The following is a 13,900-nucleotide window of genomic DNA, read 5'->3' on the forward strand; positions in this document are numbered from 1 at the left end:
TGCTCAATTTATTCCATCAAATGTTGATGTGTGTCCTGCCGATGTTTACCTGCCGCCTTAGTTCACGCTGTCTTTATGCCTGACGACAGGCTAAAGCCACTAAATCTCCCTGCTGATTAAATCACACACACACACATCACACACATGCACATATCAGGTGTCGTGTGTTTCCAGATGTTTGACCTCTTGTCAGTTTCACGCTTCCGCTAACGTGTCCGAGGTCGCCCTCAATGTTCTCGGCTGACATTTAAATGTTGGTGTGTACCCGCCGTTGACGATTGCTTATAGAAAAATTAAAAGCAAATCTCGTTCTCAGGAGGAAGTCCACTTTTTCACCTTGTTGGAGCATTTAAAAAGTGGCACCGGCATGAAAGTAGGAGGACGACGTATTTTCTGGACTGTGGATTTTTTTTTCTCACTTCGTCGCATGAACGTGCTCTTATTAATAAGCCATCCAATGTCATTGTTGGTGCGTTGTGTGTTTGCAGCTTGACTGTTCAGTTAAGAGTGGTGAGGGAGGAGCTTTGCCCGTCAGATTGTTTTCCGTCGCTCACTGCGGTCTTTCGCATCTCCACCCAAACACTTGTTAGTGCTCATCTTTTTTTTTTTTTTAAGTCCGTCTCCATTGGGAGTTTTTTCAGCACTCAGGTAAGTCAGACTTTCAAGTTGTTTAAATGTAAAAGATGTTTAGATTTTTTTTTATTTTCAAGTTTGGTCATCATTCATGTGCATTTCTGTATGTGTTTAGCGACTTTAGTGTCATCAAATGAGTTGAATGTCACATGTTCAGTTCATATTGGGTTGCCTATGTTGATGATAGACTGCCTGCATTATTATGTACACCCCAGGGGCACAGACGATATTTTGCAACTGGGGGAGGAAAATAATAGAATACTGTATATAGACTACCAGGCAAAACTTTGGACACCCTTTCTCAAGCAAAATCTGCCGAAACCTAACTGGTAGTTTATACACGCACACAAAGACAATTCTGATATTGAGCTGGCTTCAGTCCTAATCCTGTTTGGCAAAAAGTCAAAGTAACATGTTCACTGCAGGAAATTCAAAATACTTTATTCTGATGGCCTGTTTAACCATAAAAGTGTTGATTTTGTTCCAATGACACTTACACTTCAAGATTAACACCAGGAGTGTAAATAAAGTAAGTCTATTGTATTTAATATTATGACACAATGACATTATGTACAATCCAGAATCACAACATTTTACAGTAAGTACAAGAAAAAACACAAATAAAGCAAATCTTTTTTTTTTTATTTAAATGTACCCTGAAGAGGCATCTTTTAGAATGTGTACTCCACAAGTTAGGTTCTGTCACTGCCCGGTGTTAGTCACAGTAAGTAAAATTGGCCTAAGAGGGCAATAAACAGACACCAAATCTTCCAAGTATGAAGGAGTCGAACCATTTAAGGACCTGTAAAATGTTGTTGTAGGGAATCTTAAAAGGAACTTGTCGCTGTTAATGCGAGTAAAGATGTCGCTCTGGCTGTGGGATGCATGCAAAGGTTTCGCAGCGGTATTGTGACCTCATGTGTTTTTGTCTTGCAGATGAAGGTGGAGAAGCGACAAGACGATGGCGAAACCTCATCGGAGCGCTGCATATCTCGGCTGCTGACCGCGGTGGAGAGTGAGCTTCAGGCCGGGCGGGAGAAGGGCGACCCCACCGAAAGGGGGCTGCAGGTCACCCTGGAGGACGGCGAGCTGTGGAGGAAGTTCCAGCACGTCACCAACGAGATGATCGTCACCAAGAACGGACGGTGAGTCGCTGTCTCAAAGAAGAGCTTTTGCATTACACGAGCTATTTGGGGAAAAAAATATTTGAATACAATTGAAGCTCTATTTTCAATTACATGACTTCGCAGTGAGAAATCATCACGTGTGCCACGGGAATTTCACTGCCAGCGATGTACTTACTGTACCGTGATGGCACAGACAATTACTTGCTCTTCCACTAGATAGCAGAAGGTGAAAGTCACTTCGCTGTAAAAACTCAACTTGCATTTTGGGGGCTGAAATGGTAATTTAAGTTAGAATTAAAGTAAATCAATTAATTAATGATATTTATTGCAATAATGTAACAAAGAAAGCATGTTGTTTGCGTCAAAACAATTTGCTGAGTTTTTACTTGTATCTTAAATATTTGGGGAGGCAATACAAGACTATTCATGTAAACTCTTATTTCTTTATGAAATGCGAGAAAGACAATTTTCACAACAGCAAAAATGTAAACTATTTAGTTGAATTTCCCAACCTGTAATTTTAGCAAAATTGCCTTGAAATTTTGAGTTCACACAACACTTTTTTATAGTGTTGTTTCCGTTCCTACACGTTTTTTTTTAATTCATTCTTTGACCACACACCACAGCCAGCTTGCAATGTTACTGGCTCAGAGCCAAAGCTGTTCATTTGATGCCCAAGTTAAACAAAACCTACTTTGCGTAGTTAAAAAAAAAAAAAAGCCAATAAAGAGTTAAGTAACATTTTCTGATTTATAAATCACTTTTTGCTTCGTGTACTGCTTTATTATGCAATAGTTTGCTTTGTATAAATATTAATTACATGGCCACATTATTCCTCATTTGTAATCCTCAACCGTTGAGGTAGAAATGCTAACGTGAAAATATCTCCTTGATGACACGCAGAACTATTTAGGCCACGATGCTGTGATCACAAATTATTGTTTGTGTTTTTCAACACTTTATGGTGAGCACTACTACTTTTATTTCAAAATGTTTTTAGTCTTCGGGCTTGTTTGTCTGTATCTATCTCTGCCTCTCCATTAAACATGACAAATGTCAGTGAGCAGTTGGACTAGAAGGCTGTAAATCACAGATTTCATATATATGGGTGTGCTTTGTATAAAAATACAAGCATTTTCAGTGGATGGGACCCGTAGCCCCCCCCCCCCCCCCATACATCATACCGTTGGGCCAATAGCCATGTATCGTTTTCAGCGAGACTGTCATGTTCAGTGTTTTGGTTAATTTTGCCCCAAACAATGTCGGAGATTGCACAAATGCTGTCATTAGCGGTGTGTCTGATGCCATGTGCCAGAGGGGGCCTGCTTGGCCGGACGACTGGCGCTCAGCCCTGCATGAGCGCGAAGAGGAGGAGGAGGACGGCAAGAGGGAGGCACGGGGGTTGTGTCCGCAGCGGCACAATGCTCAACAACTCCAATAAATGCCCGTCAGATATCAAAATACTTTGGGCGTGACTGAATGCCTGAAAGGGTCATTTTTAAATTTTAAATTAATTAGCTGTTTTGTCATCCAGGGCAAAAGGGCAGCGACTTGATTTTTATTTTATTTTTTAAAGCAATTAGTATAAGTTCTCGTCTCTTCCTGGACTTTGTTTGTAAATGTCTTGGGTTCTTTTTTTTTTTTAAATGTACTTTTAATTATGTGACGCACAATTAGATTCCTTGTGTATGAAATGTGATATATATATATATATATATATATATATATATATATATATATATATATATATATATGTATGTGTGTGTGTGTGTATATATATAGATATTTAAAAAAAGCTGGCTTGCCTTGCCTTACCTTGAACACCACTAGGGGTCTATCGCTGCACGTGCTTGTAGCGATGTCTAAATTTGAATTTCCCCTTCAAGGATTATAATGAGTATAATATATTCCAAAACACTACGATGAATCATTATCTGTAATCTTCCTTTGCATGTTGCTCCCTTGTCATCAATGTAAAGCTGATTACACAATTTACTGTCCTTTCATTGACAATGACATAATTGAACACATTTTTACCCGTTATGGGAGTTGTGAATGTAATGATTTTACTTTAAACATTGCCTGTGCAGTAATTAAATGGAGTACTCACAAAAAGGAAATTTCAGGATGAACCTAAAAAGCACTTCTGGCAAACTTAATTTCACCCTTCGTAAACTTTGGAATGCAAATCTTCATCCACTTTGGAATATTTGAGTACTTTTTCCACAACAGCTGAACAGGAATGGACAATGCATTTTCTGGTGCAGTTACTATTGCGATTTAAACGGTCCCCTCCATTCTGCTGTTCCTATTTTGACATCATGATCACACAGTAAGAGCAGCATTCATAAAGACCAAACCGAGTTCCCATTTGCTCAACTGAACATTTGTCATGTGCTCGTCTTAGGCGCATGTTTCCCGTCCTGAAGATCAGCGTGTCGGGTCTGGACCCAAGTTCCATGTATTCCTTCCTACTCGACTTCATCCCGGCCGACAGCTGCCGCTGGAAGTTTGTCAACGGTGAGTGGCTGGCGGCGGGCCAGTCAGAGGGACGCAGAGAGGGTCGGGCCCCTGGTGGCATCTACATCCATCCGGACTCACCCAACTTCGGAGCTCATTGGATGAAGGCAGCGGTGACCTTTAACAAGGTCAAACTGACCAACAAACACAAGGCGGAAGGACAGGTATCTAAAAGTAGTTTTCCGATGTACGCTACACGACTTACTACTTGACTCTTGTTGATGAGTCCTCTTAATTCACTGAGCCATCTTTCTTCTCTTTCTTGCGTTTTGTCAGTATTTTAAACCATTTTCATTTTGAATTTCAGAGAATTTCCGATTTCAAAGAAAGGATAGTAATTATAATAATCATACTTACACGATATTCAGTTATTTATTTTTTTGCTCTCGCTCTACTGTTGTTGTGCTGGAGTGGGAGAAAGCTTAGCACTTAATAATCCACTTCACCGACTCTTCTCAAACACTTCACCTGCGTGCCCCCTCGTAACCACGGGAACGCCATAAACACATTTTAATTGGTTGGCTGCTGTTTAATGCACTTCCTGTGTAGAGGTTCTCAGTCATCACTCAGAGGCCTCACACACACAGGACAGTAATGCAGTGTTGATGGCTGTAATTGAATAATTGCTCATCTTATTTGTCATTATGGTAATTATGGTTTTTACTGCGGGAATTAATTCAGCCATCATGTCTGAGAGAAATATAGAGTGAAGGTGAACTAAATTCAAAGAGCCAGCACTCACTCCAGCTAACATTTGGGAGGGAAGGGGGGTCTGGCACACACACACGCACACGCGCACACACACACTCAGCAACAACAACAAGGGTACAAATGAATCCTGCCTCTCAAAAAAGAAAATTGTTTGTTCTTTTGTGTTGTTCTGAAGGGCCAAGATGGTTAATTGGACCTTTTTAGCATTGCATTTGGGGCTTATTCAAAGAAAAGTGTTTCAACAAAAAAAAACAATGATGGCTTTAGTCTGTGCATAGACAATGTACAAACCCGTGTGTTTTTGTTTGTCTTCCAGATCATGTTAAACTCGCTTCATAAGTACGAGCCACATTTGTACATCGTGTGTGTGGGCTCGCAACATCGTCTAGTTTCGGACGTGTCCTTCAAAGAGACTCAGTTCATCGCAGTCACCGCCTATCAAAACGAAGAGGTACAGTACGTTGTTGACATGATGACGTCCTCATGCGCCTCAAAACCTCTTCAAAGTCACCTTAAAGGGGGCGTCCTGTGAAGAAATTAACATTTTGGTGAGGAGCAGCGTGGTTTGACTTACGGCTAAAAAGTCTGCGGACCGTCACAAAATCTCCCAAATGCATTTGTGAAAATGTGGCATGGTCCATTGAAACTTTTTAGCCCTAATTCAACAAGATATGTTTGGCTTATACTGTTCATCACCAAAAGAACATCATGCCTACAGTTAAAAGAATGATGTCAGCAAAAGCCTACGAAAACAATTTCAGTTCATTTCTGGTTGATCAGGAGGTTGATTATGAGGGTGTGCACACTTTTGCAGCCACATCATCTCAGTTTTTTTGTTTTTACTTCCACTTGACAAAAAGAAAAAAAATTGCAAGGTTCTCATTAATTGGGTTAGTTTTTTTAAAATTGTTTATCTTGGTCTCATTTCTTGTATTAAAAACTTGCTATTTGAACCGGAATGTGAGGACTTTTTTTTTCAACTGTGGGACATTCTTGACGCAGAGGCGATGGTGTACATTTTTTTTTTTTATTGACTTGCTTCTGAATGTAGCACATACTCAGTTCGACACATATTGTGTAAATTTGCATGAGGGAAAATTCACAAGTGTCCTTCAAAATGATCAGTCTGGCACTAATAAAACATCAGTAGATGTTCTGGACTTTGTTTTCTGCACAGATCACAGCTCTGAAGATCAAACATAATCCTTTCGCCAAAGCGTTCCTGGACACCAAAGACAGGTGAGCGTGAACAAAGAAGGTGTTCCGTGTTACATCTTTCCGCCCAGGATTACGTCGGATGTTGGCATACTATATGTTTTGTCATTCTGCTGACCCCAGGAACCCTGGTGGGCGGGGCTTGGCAGAGCCATTGGAGGGTCATGTTGGAATTCCACCATGTGAGTTACTAATTTCAGTGTGAAATGATGCACAAAACAATATTAGGGAACGTAACATATTTATATGTGGTCCAATCGATCAAATTCTTTGTATTATACAAAAAACGGTTAAAACCGGAAAATTGTTTTTTCGTTTAAAAGATGCACGTGTATCGAATCAAACTTTTTTTTTTTATTGACCGTCATGACTTTTCTCGAAAATCAGTGCAGCCGCTGAAAAGTGGTTGCTATGGAAACCCGGTGCAGGAATAATGACTAAAACAAAAACAAAGCCCCCTCTCTGTCCACGTTTAAAACCCGTTTTTTTTTTATTCTTTGGCTTTGGACTCAACATGAGACTGTCGCTGTTCTTCTGGTATCTATTGTTTATGTGTTTTAATTTGTATTCTAATTTACTGCTAACTTACATTACACCACATGTAAAGTGGTTTGTTACAGCTCCAGCTGTTGTCAAATGTGCTATATAAATAAAATTGCATTGTATTGTATGCTATTAATATCGTGACATAACGGCGACTATGTTGTGGCAACGTTGTCAAATCATGATATTGCCGTTATCGTTACATCTCTAACGAGTACACAGGAAGAACAACACGCGGTCATGTTGGTATTGTCATGTGTGGCTTTTCTGACTTGAACCACAGATGAAATGTGACTTTCACCATAACACATCAGGTTGGTCTCTGTGTTCGCCGGTTGGAGGCGGGGCTTTTACTTATGGCGGCGGCGGCCTTTCGCTTCCCTCCCACCATCAACACGGGTACGGGCACCGCGGTTATGCCGGGCGACACTCTCCCTATCACTACCTACCAGACCGCTCGCACCCCTCAGGTAACAACAACGATATAGTGGTGCCTTGAGATATATTTATAGTTTATTAACCCAAGTAATGGCTCAACTTCAACGACTTGCTTGATTTTTGCCACAGTAACCTGGAAATTGCTTGACACTTCACATGTGACTTCCTCCCACCTGTGTGTCAAGGTGGTCAGGTGTTATCTGAAGGGTGGAGCGCCACCGCTTCCCATCCCCCGACCAACAACATGCCTACATCAATGGCCTCCCACAGCTCCAGGTGAGGCCCCGCCCACTATTTCATATCACAATTTCATATCATCACTTGTGTGTGTTCAGCCAGTATCCTTGTCTATGGACGACTGGCTGCAGTGAGATGAGCCCCTCCCCTTCGCCGTGTGCCGTTCTCCAAGGACCAATCAGCAGCGAGTACCTCGCGCAACCTCACAGTACTACTCGAGCTGGTGGAGCATTGTGGGCTCCTGGCCCCGCCCAGTCTCTCTAAGAAGGCACATGATTGGTTGAACAAAATTCACCTGTTACTAGTAGATATTTATTATTTATTGAGGGGTTTCAAAATAGTCATCATCAACCAGCCTCACTCGTTATACACAAATCATGTTGAAATTCCAACAATATAACAGAAAAAAAAAATTCAAAGTTTGTATCCAAATTGTTGTGTGTCTGGAGTCCAAACCAAGTAAATCTTGGATAATCTGCCCTTGTCTGGAGTGAGCCGTTTTGCACTTAGTTCTGTTTCTGAAAAGTGGGTCTTAGTAACTTAGTAAGAATTATAACCCAATTGTTCAGCAAAAGACAGTTAGGCGGCAAGGTCGGACTGTTCCAATGCAAAAACAAAACAAAAACTATGACACGGCTGCCAAAGCCAAAAGGTAAGAAATGTCTCCTTTAGCACATTTAGTCATGGTGTCGCACGTGCTAACCTGACATCAGGGGTCTTTTCTTCTCAATAATAATTTGGCCCACTGAACATTTGCATTTTCAAGAGTCTTGTAACAGTTGTTGCATTCATTCATTTATTTATTTCATTAAATGTGTATTTGTTTCATTAAATGAGTCTTTAATTGTTAAAAATAGAATTATTTATTTAAATAAACCTGTATATAAATGACATAAACATTTAAACAAAATTGTTTTTACCTCATCTATAAAGTACACATCTGTCGGATTTAAAAATTAATTGAGGCCCTGCTCTACATCACTTTATCAAGTGTTATTTTTATTGTGATGTTTGTCTTGTTTGTTGAAACTAGTTTGGCTGCCGCACAGCACTTTCCCATGTTCCTGTGTAATGAAATACAATGCGAATAAATAAATTCAATAACTCAAGTAACGGTTGTCAGTATATAAGCTTTTACTTGCCCAAGCTCTTGTGCGTTTGTCACAGAGATGCCTTCCAATTGGAAATTGGAATCACTGACTGCTGGTGTTTGAAGCAATGAACATAAAATAGTTTATAAAAATCAAAGAGGAAGAAAAGTTTAAGGTCTTAAGAAGGAGGAACAACTGCAAAGAAAGGCCAACCTATTGTCACAATTTGGTAAAATTCTGATAAATGTTTTTAATTCACTCACGTATAATTTACCCGATTTTGCACTTTTTGTGATTTTTTTTCTGTTTGTAAGTCGTAAAATTGTCCGGATTTAAAATGTTTGTCTTGGCTTCGTAAATGTTGGAAACGGTGGACTCGTAATATATGACGTTGTAGCGAGAAGAGCGGCCTGGTGAGGGCAGCAATGGGCCACAATTTGTCCAGTGTGCAAGCATGAGCAAAGAAGAAGAAGTCTGTACCGGAAGTGAATTTTAAGATACTATTACGACCCGGGTGTTAATTCTGGTGAAACTTATTCGAATCCTTATTTTGTTGGATACAATGTTGGAATAAAGGTACGTTCTTCTGCATAGTCAGCGTCTATGTATATTGAGTTTAGATGTTCAAAAATAGAGTTTAAACTGTTTATTTAATAAGAAACAGTGAGATGAAGTGTTAATTGAGCTTTTTAGCTGCTACTTTTTTTTTAGGACACATGAACCGAATGGAATGTTTTCAGCACACGATTCTTCACATTTTGCAAAATAAGTGCTTCACTGCCTTAACGCTGACGGAGCTATCCGTATGTCGTAACGTTGCTGTTCATGTCACCACCGTGCACCGCTTTCGTGGAGTTCTCGTATTTAATACTACGTGTACATTTTTGTGCAATAAAATTCAAACGTCGGTACAGTTCTTCAGTGGAATTAGAGATTGAAAGTATTGCCGTTTTCCTTTCTCTAACATTTTTGAGGAAATAGTGTGCCACCCAAATGCAGTAGTGGTTAATACAGTGCATGTACACGCGTGCAACATTATATTGGCATCTTACAGTCACTGTTATTTTGACTTGAAATAACCTTTGGCCTGCTAAATACCAATGTGGCCGTATTTTCATCATGGTATTCCGTAGCGAGAGGTTGCCGTTGGACGAAGACATCATGGCCCACATCACCATCAACCAGTATCTGCAGCAGGTGATGTATGACGTCAACAACAAAACAGCATTCATCAGCTCAACAAGCTTCTTGTCCTCCTGCAGGCCTATGAAGCCATTGACAACCAAAAGGGGGCCCTCTGCGCTGAGCTACTTTCCTTTAAACACCCCCACGTAGCCAACCCCCGGCTCCAGGTGTGACTCCATCCACTTTATTACCTATACATAGACAAAAACAGTTATCGCGACAGACGCAAAGAGTTTCACAACTGACTCAGTAAGCTGCAATAATGGCAATATTAATCATATTTTGCAGACGATAAAAGATGTATGCCTGTGAGTATTTTAAACATACTTTATTGTTGAGTTTGCTGCCACCAGCTTTTGTTTATGGCCTAGGTTTTTGCTTACAAATCCAAGCAAAAACAATTACAGCTTGACGGCTTATGCACACACACAAAAAACAAACAAACAGGTCAATTCATGAGTAATAAACCTTAAATAGTTCACCTGTTGCCCAGATCAAGATTTGTGTATGTGTGTATTTCAGTTGGCCAATCCAGAGGACAAATGTCAACAGGTTCTTGAGCCACCGTACGACGAGATGGTGGCTGCTCATCTCAGGTGGGCCTGGATATTGATTTGATGGTGTATTGACAAATAATCACAGTCTCTGTCTCACAGCCACATTTCTTGTTTGCCAGGTGTACATATGCAGTTGCTAATCACGATTTTGTAGAAGCCTACAAGTTCCAGACTATTGTCGTCCAATATCCTTTATGATGATGTCAGCATTCAATTGATAATCCATTCTGATCATGTTCCACATCGTCACTCACTGTTACCACCTTGACCTGACTCACATCCTTTTTGAGGGCATTTCAGTCACACAAAGAGGAGAACTGGTGAGTGGCAGCTAAAGCGAGTTGCACACATACCAAGAACCAGCATCTTTCCCTACCTGCTTCCCATCAATGTCAGTCAAGGCCCAATTGTCGGATGTCTCTAAAAGATGATCTTTATTATTATTCTGTGGCGTGGGTTGTGTTGTGAGTGGTGATGCCGCACCCCACCAGTCCTGGAAGCAAAAAAAAAAAGAAAAAAAAGTAATCATCCTAAAAGTCGCATTCTCTCCCTTTTGTCTTTGTGTCTTTTAGGGCTCTGCCTGTAATGTTCACTGTCACTCTGGATCTCAGGATATTTGCCAACAATGTAAGCGAACGCGTTCGCCAAAGTCGTGTTGGCTTTTTTGAGGTTCAGTGAAAATGTTCCTGTCAATGTTTTGATTCAACTGACTACGATAAAGCCGAAAATATACTGTATTTGATTCTAGGCAGAGCAGCAGTTGCAACAGAAGGGCAAAGGTCAACCAAGTGAAATGCTGGAAAAAGCTGCCGAGCAACTTATGAGCTGCTTTCGAGTTTGTGCCAGTGACAAGTCAGTAATATTGTGTTCCATATTAATGTCATGTACTTAGTATTTATATAAAGTAGTAATATGTGTTTAACTATGGTGTGTTTTTTATAATTATAATAATAAAGATGTTTAACAAAATTATATTAAAATTACATACGTACACACGTTTACGTCTCACTATTTAACACAACACATTTTCCCACGTTTTGGAGATTCTATTCTCGTCCAACGAAATTAAGGTTGAACCTTTTGGCTATAGTGTTACACCAAAAGCAATTGCTGGTTGTTGTTTAAAGTTGTTGGTTTTAGTTAGAATTATCAGTGTGTGTTTATGCAAAACCTTCAAAGCAAAGAAAAAAAAAGTTTCCAACAACCCAGGAACATCCTTTTAACGAGGTGGAATTAGTTTGGTGTTGATCAGAGTCTTTTTAAATGGTGACTGGTGTGTTGTGTCTCCCATTTAAAATTTGGAATGTGATTTTTTTTAAAATTCTGAACACATCCCCTATTCTAGCTTTAAGGGGGTGTTTGTACTCATTTTAGCTGAACCACCTCGCTCAGAATTCTATAAAATAAAAATCAATTCAAGTGTATAGTTTATAGACTACATTAGTATTGGAAAACGTTCTGAAATTATTTATTATGGTCTCATTTTTGTAACAAACAAAAACCTGGAATTTCTTTCTATAGCCACTTTCATTGCTATCAATATTTACTTCGCAGTCGAGCCGGGATTGAGGACTCAAAGAAGTGGGGCATGATGTTTCTAAGCAACCAGCTCTTCAAAATCTACTTTAAGGTCTCACATCTTTTGTATGTTTACTCACTTGAACTGAAACTGACAAACATTTGCTGACCTATTCTCCTCTAACTGTGGATTTGTATGTTGACGACTCGCACATTTGCAATCGTGTCTTTTGGAATCAGATCAATAAACTGCATCTGTGCAAGCCGCTCATCAGGGCGATCGACAGCTCCAACTTGAAGAATGACTACAGTCCCGCTCAGAAGGTCACATACAAATACTACGTGGGACGCAAGGCCATGTTTGACAGTGATTTCAAACCAGGTAGCTTAGTTTATGATGTCATCGGACCAAATTGAAGATTAGCGTCTGATACGAGCACGATCGTCATGTCTCTGCCCCTCCCGCAGCCGAGGAGTCTCTGTCCTATTCATTCCGACACTGCCATCGCGCCAGTCAGAAGAACAAGAGAATGATTCTCATCTACCTGCTGCCTGTCAAGATGCTGTTGGTCAGAAAAAATCTCACCCGTTGAACTACTTTGAAACTGGACCTGGTGTAACTGCCATTTGCTGATGTTTTAGGGCCACATGCCGACACTTCAACTGCTCGAGAAGTATGACCTCCTGCAGTTTGCCCAGGTCACCAAAGCTGTCAGGTAAAGTCTGCGTAGTGAATGTAATTAATTCGATACATTTTACCATCTCACTACGATGTCAGGTAACAAAAACTTAATGTCAGCATGCTCTTTTCCACGGCCATGTCCTCTTTTGGGACCTTTCATTTTTTTTCCCAAATCATCCAGAATGACTTCACCTTTGCATGTATTTTGACACGCGTCTTTTGTTTTTTTTTCATCCGTTTTTTTACAGTAGTACATGGCAAGTAAATGTTATTTATTTTAGAGTCAAACATTGAAAATGTATTTTCTGTATTCAAGTAATATATTGCTGTTGTTTTGGCATTGTTGTCTCGTTTAAAGCCGGCCATTCTTCATTTTCCTTGCAGGATCAATTAATCAGTCAATAGCTTACGCTTAATTGATCTTCCAGGTAACGCAGAAATGGCACAATTTAGAGACGGTTAATGAAATACTTTCAGACTATTAATATACAATGCTTATACAGAGTGCCTAACTAATTTAGTTGAACAACAGTCAATGTGAAATCTATGCACACTAAACCAGCTGAGTAAAAAAAAAAAAAAAAAAAGTGTGGCACATGAATGTGTTTATGTGTGTTTACTTGTCCGTGTATCAGTGACGGTAACCTGCTGTTGCTGAACGAGGCTCTGTCCAAACACGAGACCTTTTTCATCCGCTGTGGCATCTTCCTTATCCTGGAGAAGCTCAAGATCATCACGTACAGGAACCTCTTCAAGAAAGTGTGAGCATCTTGCGACTTGCTGAGAGCGACGTGAGCCGAGGGTCCGACTCAACTCTTCGTTTCAACCGTGTTCAGGTACCTGCTGCTGAAGACTCACCAGTTGCCTCTGGGCACATTCCTGGTGGCCCTGAAGATGATGAAGGTAGAAGATGTTGATGTGGATGAGGTGCAGTGTATCCTGGCGAACCTCATTTACATGGTGAGCGCACACGCCCGACACACACCCCGACACGGACGGACACGGGAAGGAATCCTGACACGGTTTCTCTGCTCTCAGGGTCACATCAAAGGTTACATCTCACATCAGCACCAGAAGCTTGTGGTCAGCAAACAGAATCCCTTCCCTCCGTTGTCTTCAATCTCCTAGGCTGCTTTAATCTTAAACTCAACATTTTTTTTTTTTTTTGTAAAGTGCTGTAAATCATGAAATGAAATTGACTTCTTTTTATGCTCTGTGACTCCTTCATTTTGTGTTCATCACGAATTATAGGCATTTAGTAACTATTTCATTGATTCGACGTTCAGGTTTTATTGTCTGGATTCAAAAACATCAGGAACATGTTTCGCAATTTTTCTTTCAGTTTTTTTGGGGGGGGGGAATAGCCAATTCAATTTCATCATTTTGACTCTGCATGTCCACAATCTCCATCAGTCCTCCAAAAGCTCCCCTCCTCCTGGAACA

General features: G+C 40.3%; 2 protein-coding genes across 9 annotated transcripts; both read left to right on the forward strand.

Moving 5' to 3' along the window:
* The first annotated feature begins 144 nt into the window (after positions 1-144).
* LOC148339534 (T-box transcription factor TBX19-like) lies at positions 145-8,533 on the forward strand. Of its 8 annotated transcripts, XM_088291346.1 has the most exons (9): positions 145-648; positions 1,570-1,778; positions 4,168-4,444; positions 5,308-5,442; positions 6,169-6,230; positions 6,330-6,388; positions 7,064-7,219; positions 7,373-7,463; positions 7,523-8,533. In XM_088291346.1, exons 2-9 carry the CDS (start codon positions 1,570-1,572, stop codon positions 7,686-7,688), a joined length of 1,155 nt encoding a protein of 384 aa, XP_088147472.1. In that variant the 5' UTR covers positions 145-648; the 3' UTR covers positions 7,689-8,533. The 8 variants fall into 8 exon arrangements, with proteins under 8 accessions (XP_088147472.1, XP_088147473.1, XP_088147475.1 ...); XM_088291347.1 differs by having other exon boundaries at positions 145-1,778; positions 7,317-7,463; XM_088291349.1 differs by having other exon boundaries at positions 145-1,778; positions 7,317-7,463; positions 7,527-8,533.
* A 392-nt stretch (positions 8,534-8,925) lies between these two features.
* Positions 8,926-13,813, forward strand: pcid2 (PCI domain containing 2). Its single transcript, XM_088291756.1, has 15 exons — positions 8,926-9,091; positions 9,649-9,712; positions 9,778-9,867; positions 10,223-10,296; positions 10,377-10,442; positions 10,536-10,577; positions 10,830-10,884; positions 11,006-11,109; positions 11,812-11,887; positions 12,016-12,157; positions 12,244-12,344; positions 12,418-12,491; positions 13,093-13,218; positions 13,294-13,417; positions 13,496-13,813. The coding sequence occupies exons 2-15, from the start codon at positions 9,677-9,679 to the stop codon at positions 13,583-13,585; spliced, it is 1,200 nt and encodes a 399-aa protein (XP_088147882.1). The 5' UTR covers positions 8,926-9,091; positions 9,649-9,676; the 3' UTR covers positions 13,586-13,813.
* The last annotated feature ends 87 nt before the right edge of the window (positions 13,814-13,900 follow it).

Source organism: Idiotropiscis lumnitzeri, chromosome 3, assembly GCF_059441095.1.
Source record: "Idiotropiscis lumnitzeri isolate Australia: NSW breed Sydney's pygmy pipehorse chromosome 3, RoL_Ilum_1.0, whole genome shotgun sequence".
Classification (NCBI taxonomy): domain Eukaryota; kingdom Metazoa; phylum Chordata; class Actinopteri; order Syngnathiformes; family Syngnathidae; genus Idiotropiscis; species Idiotropiscis lumnitzeri.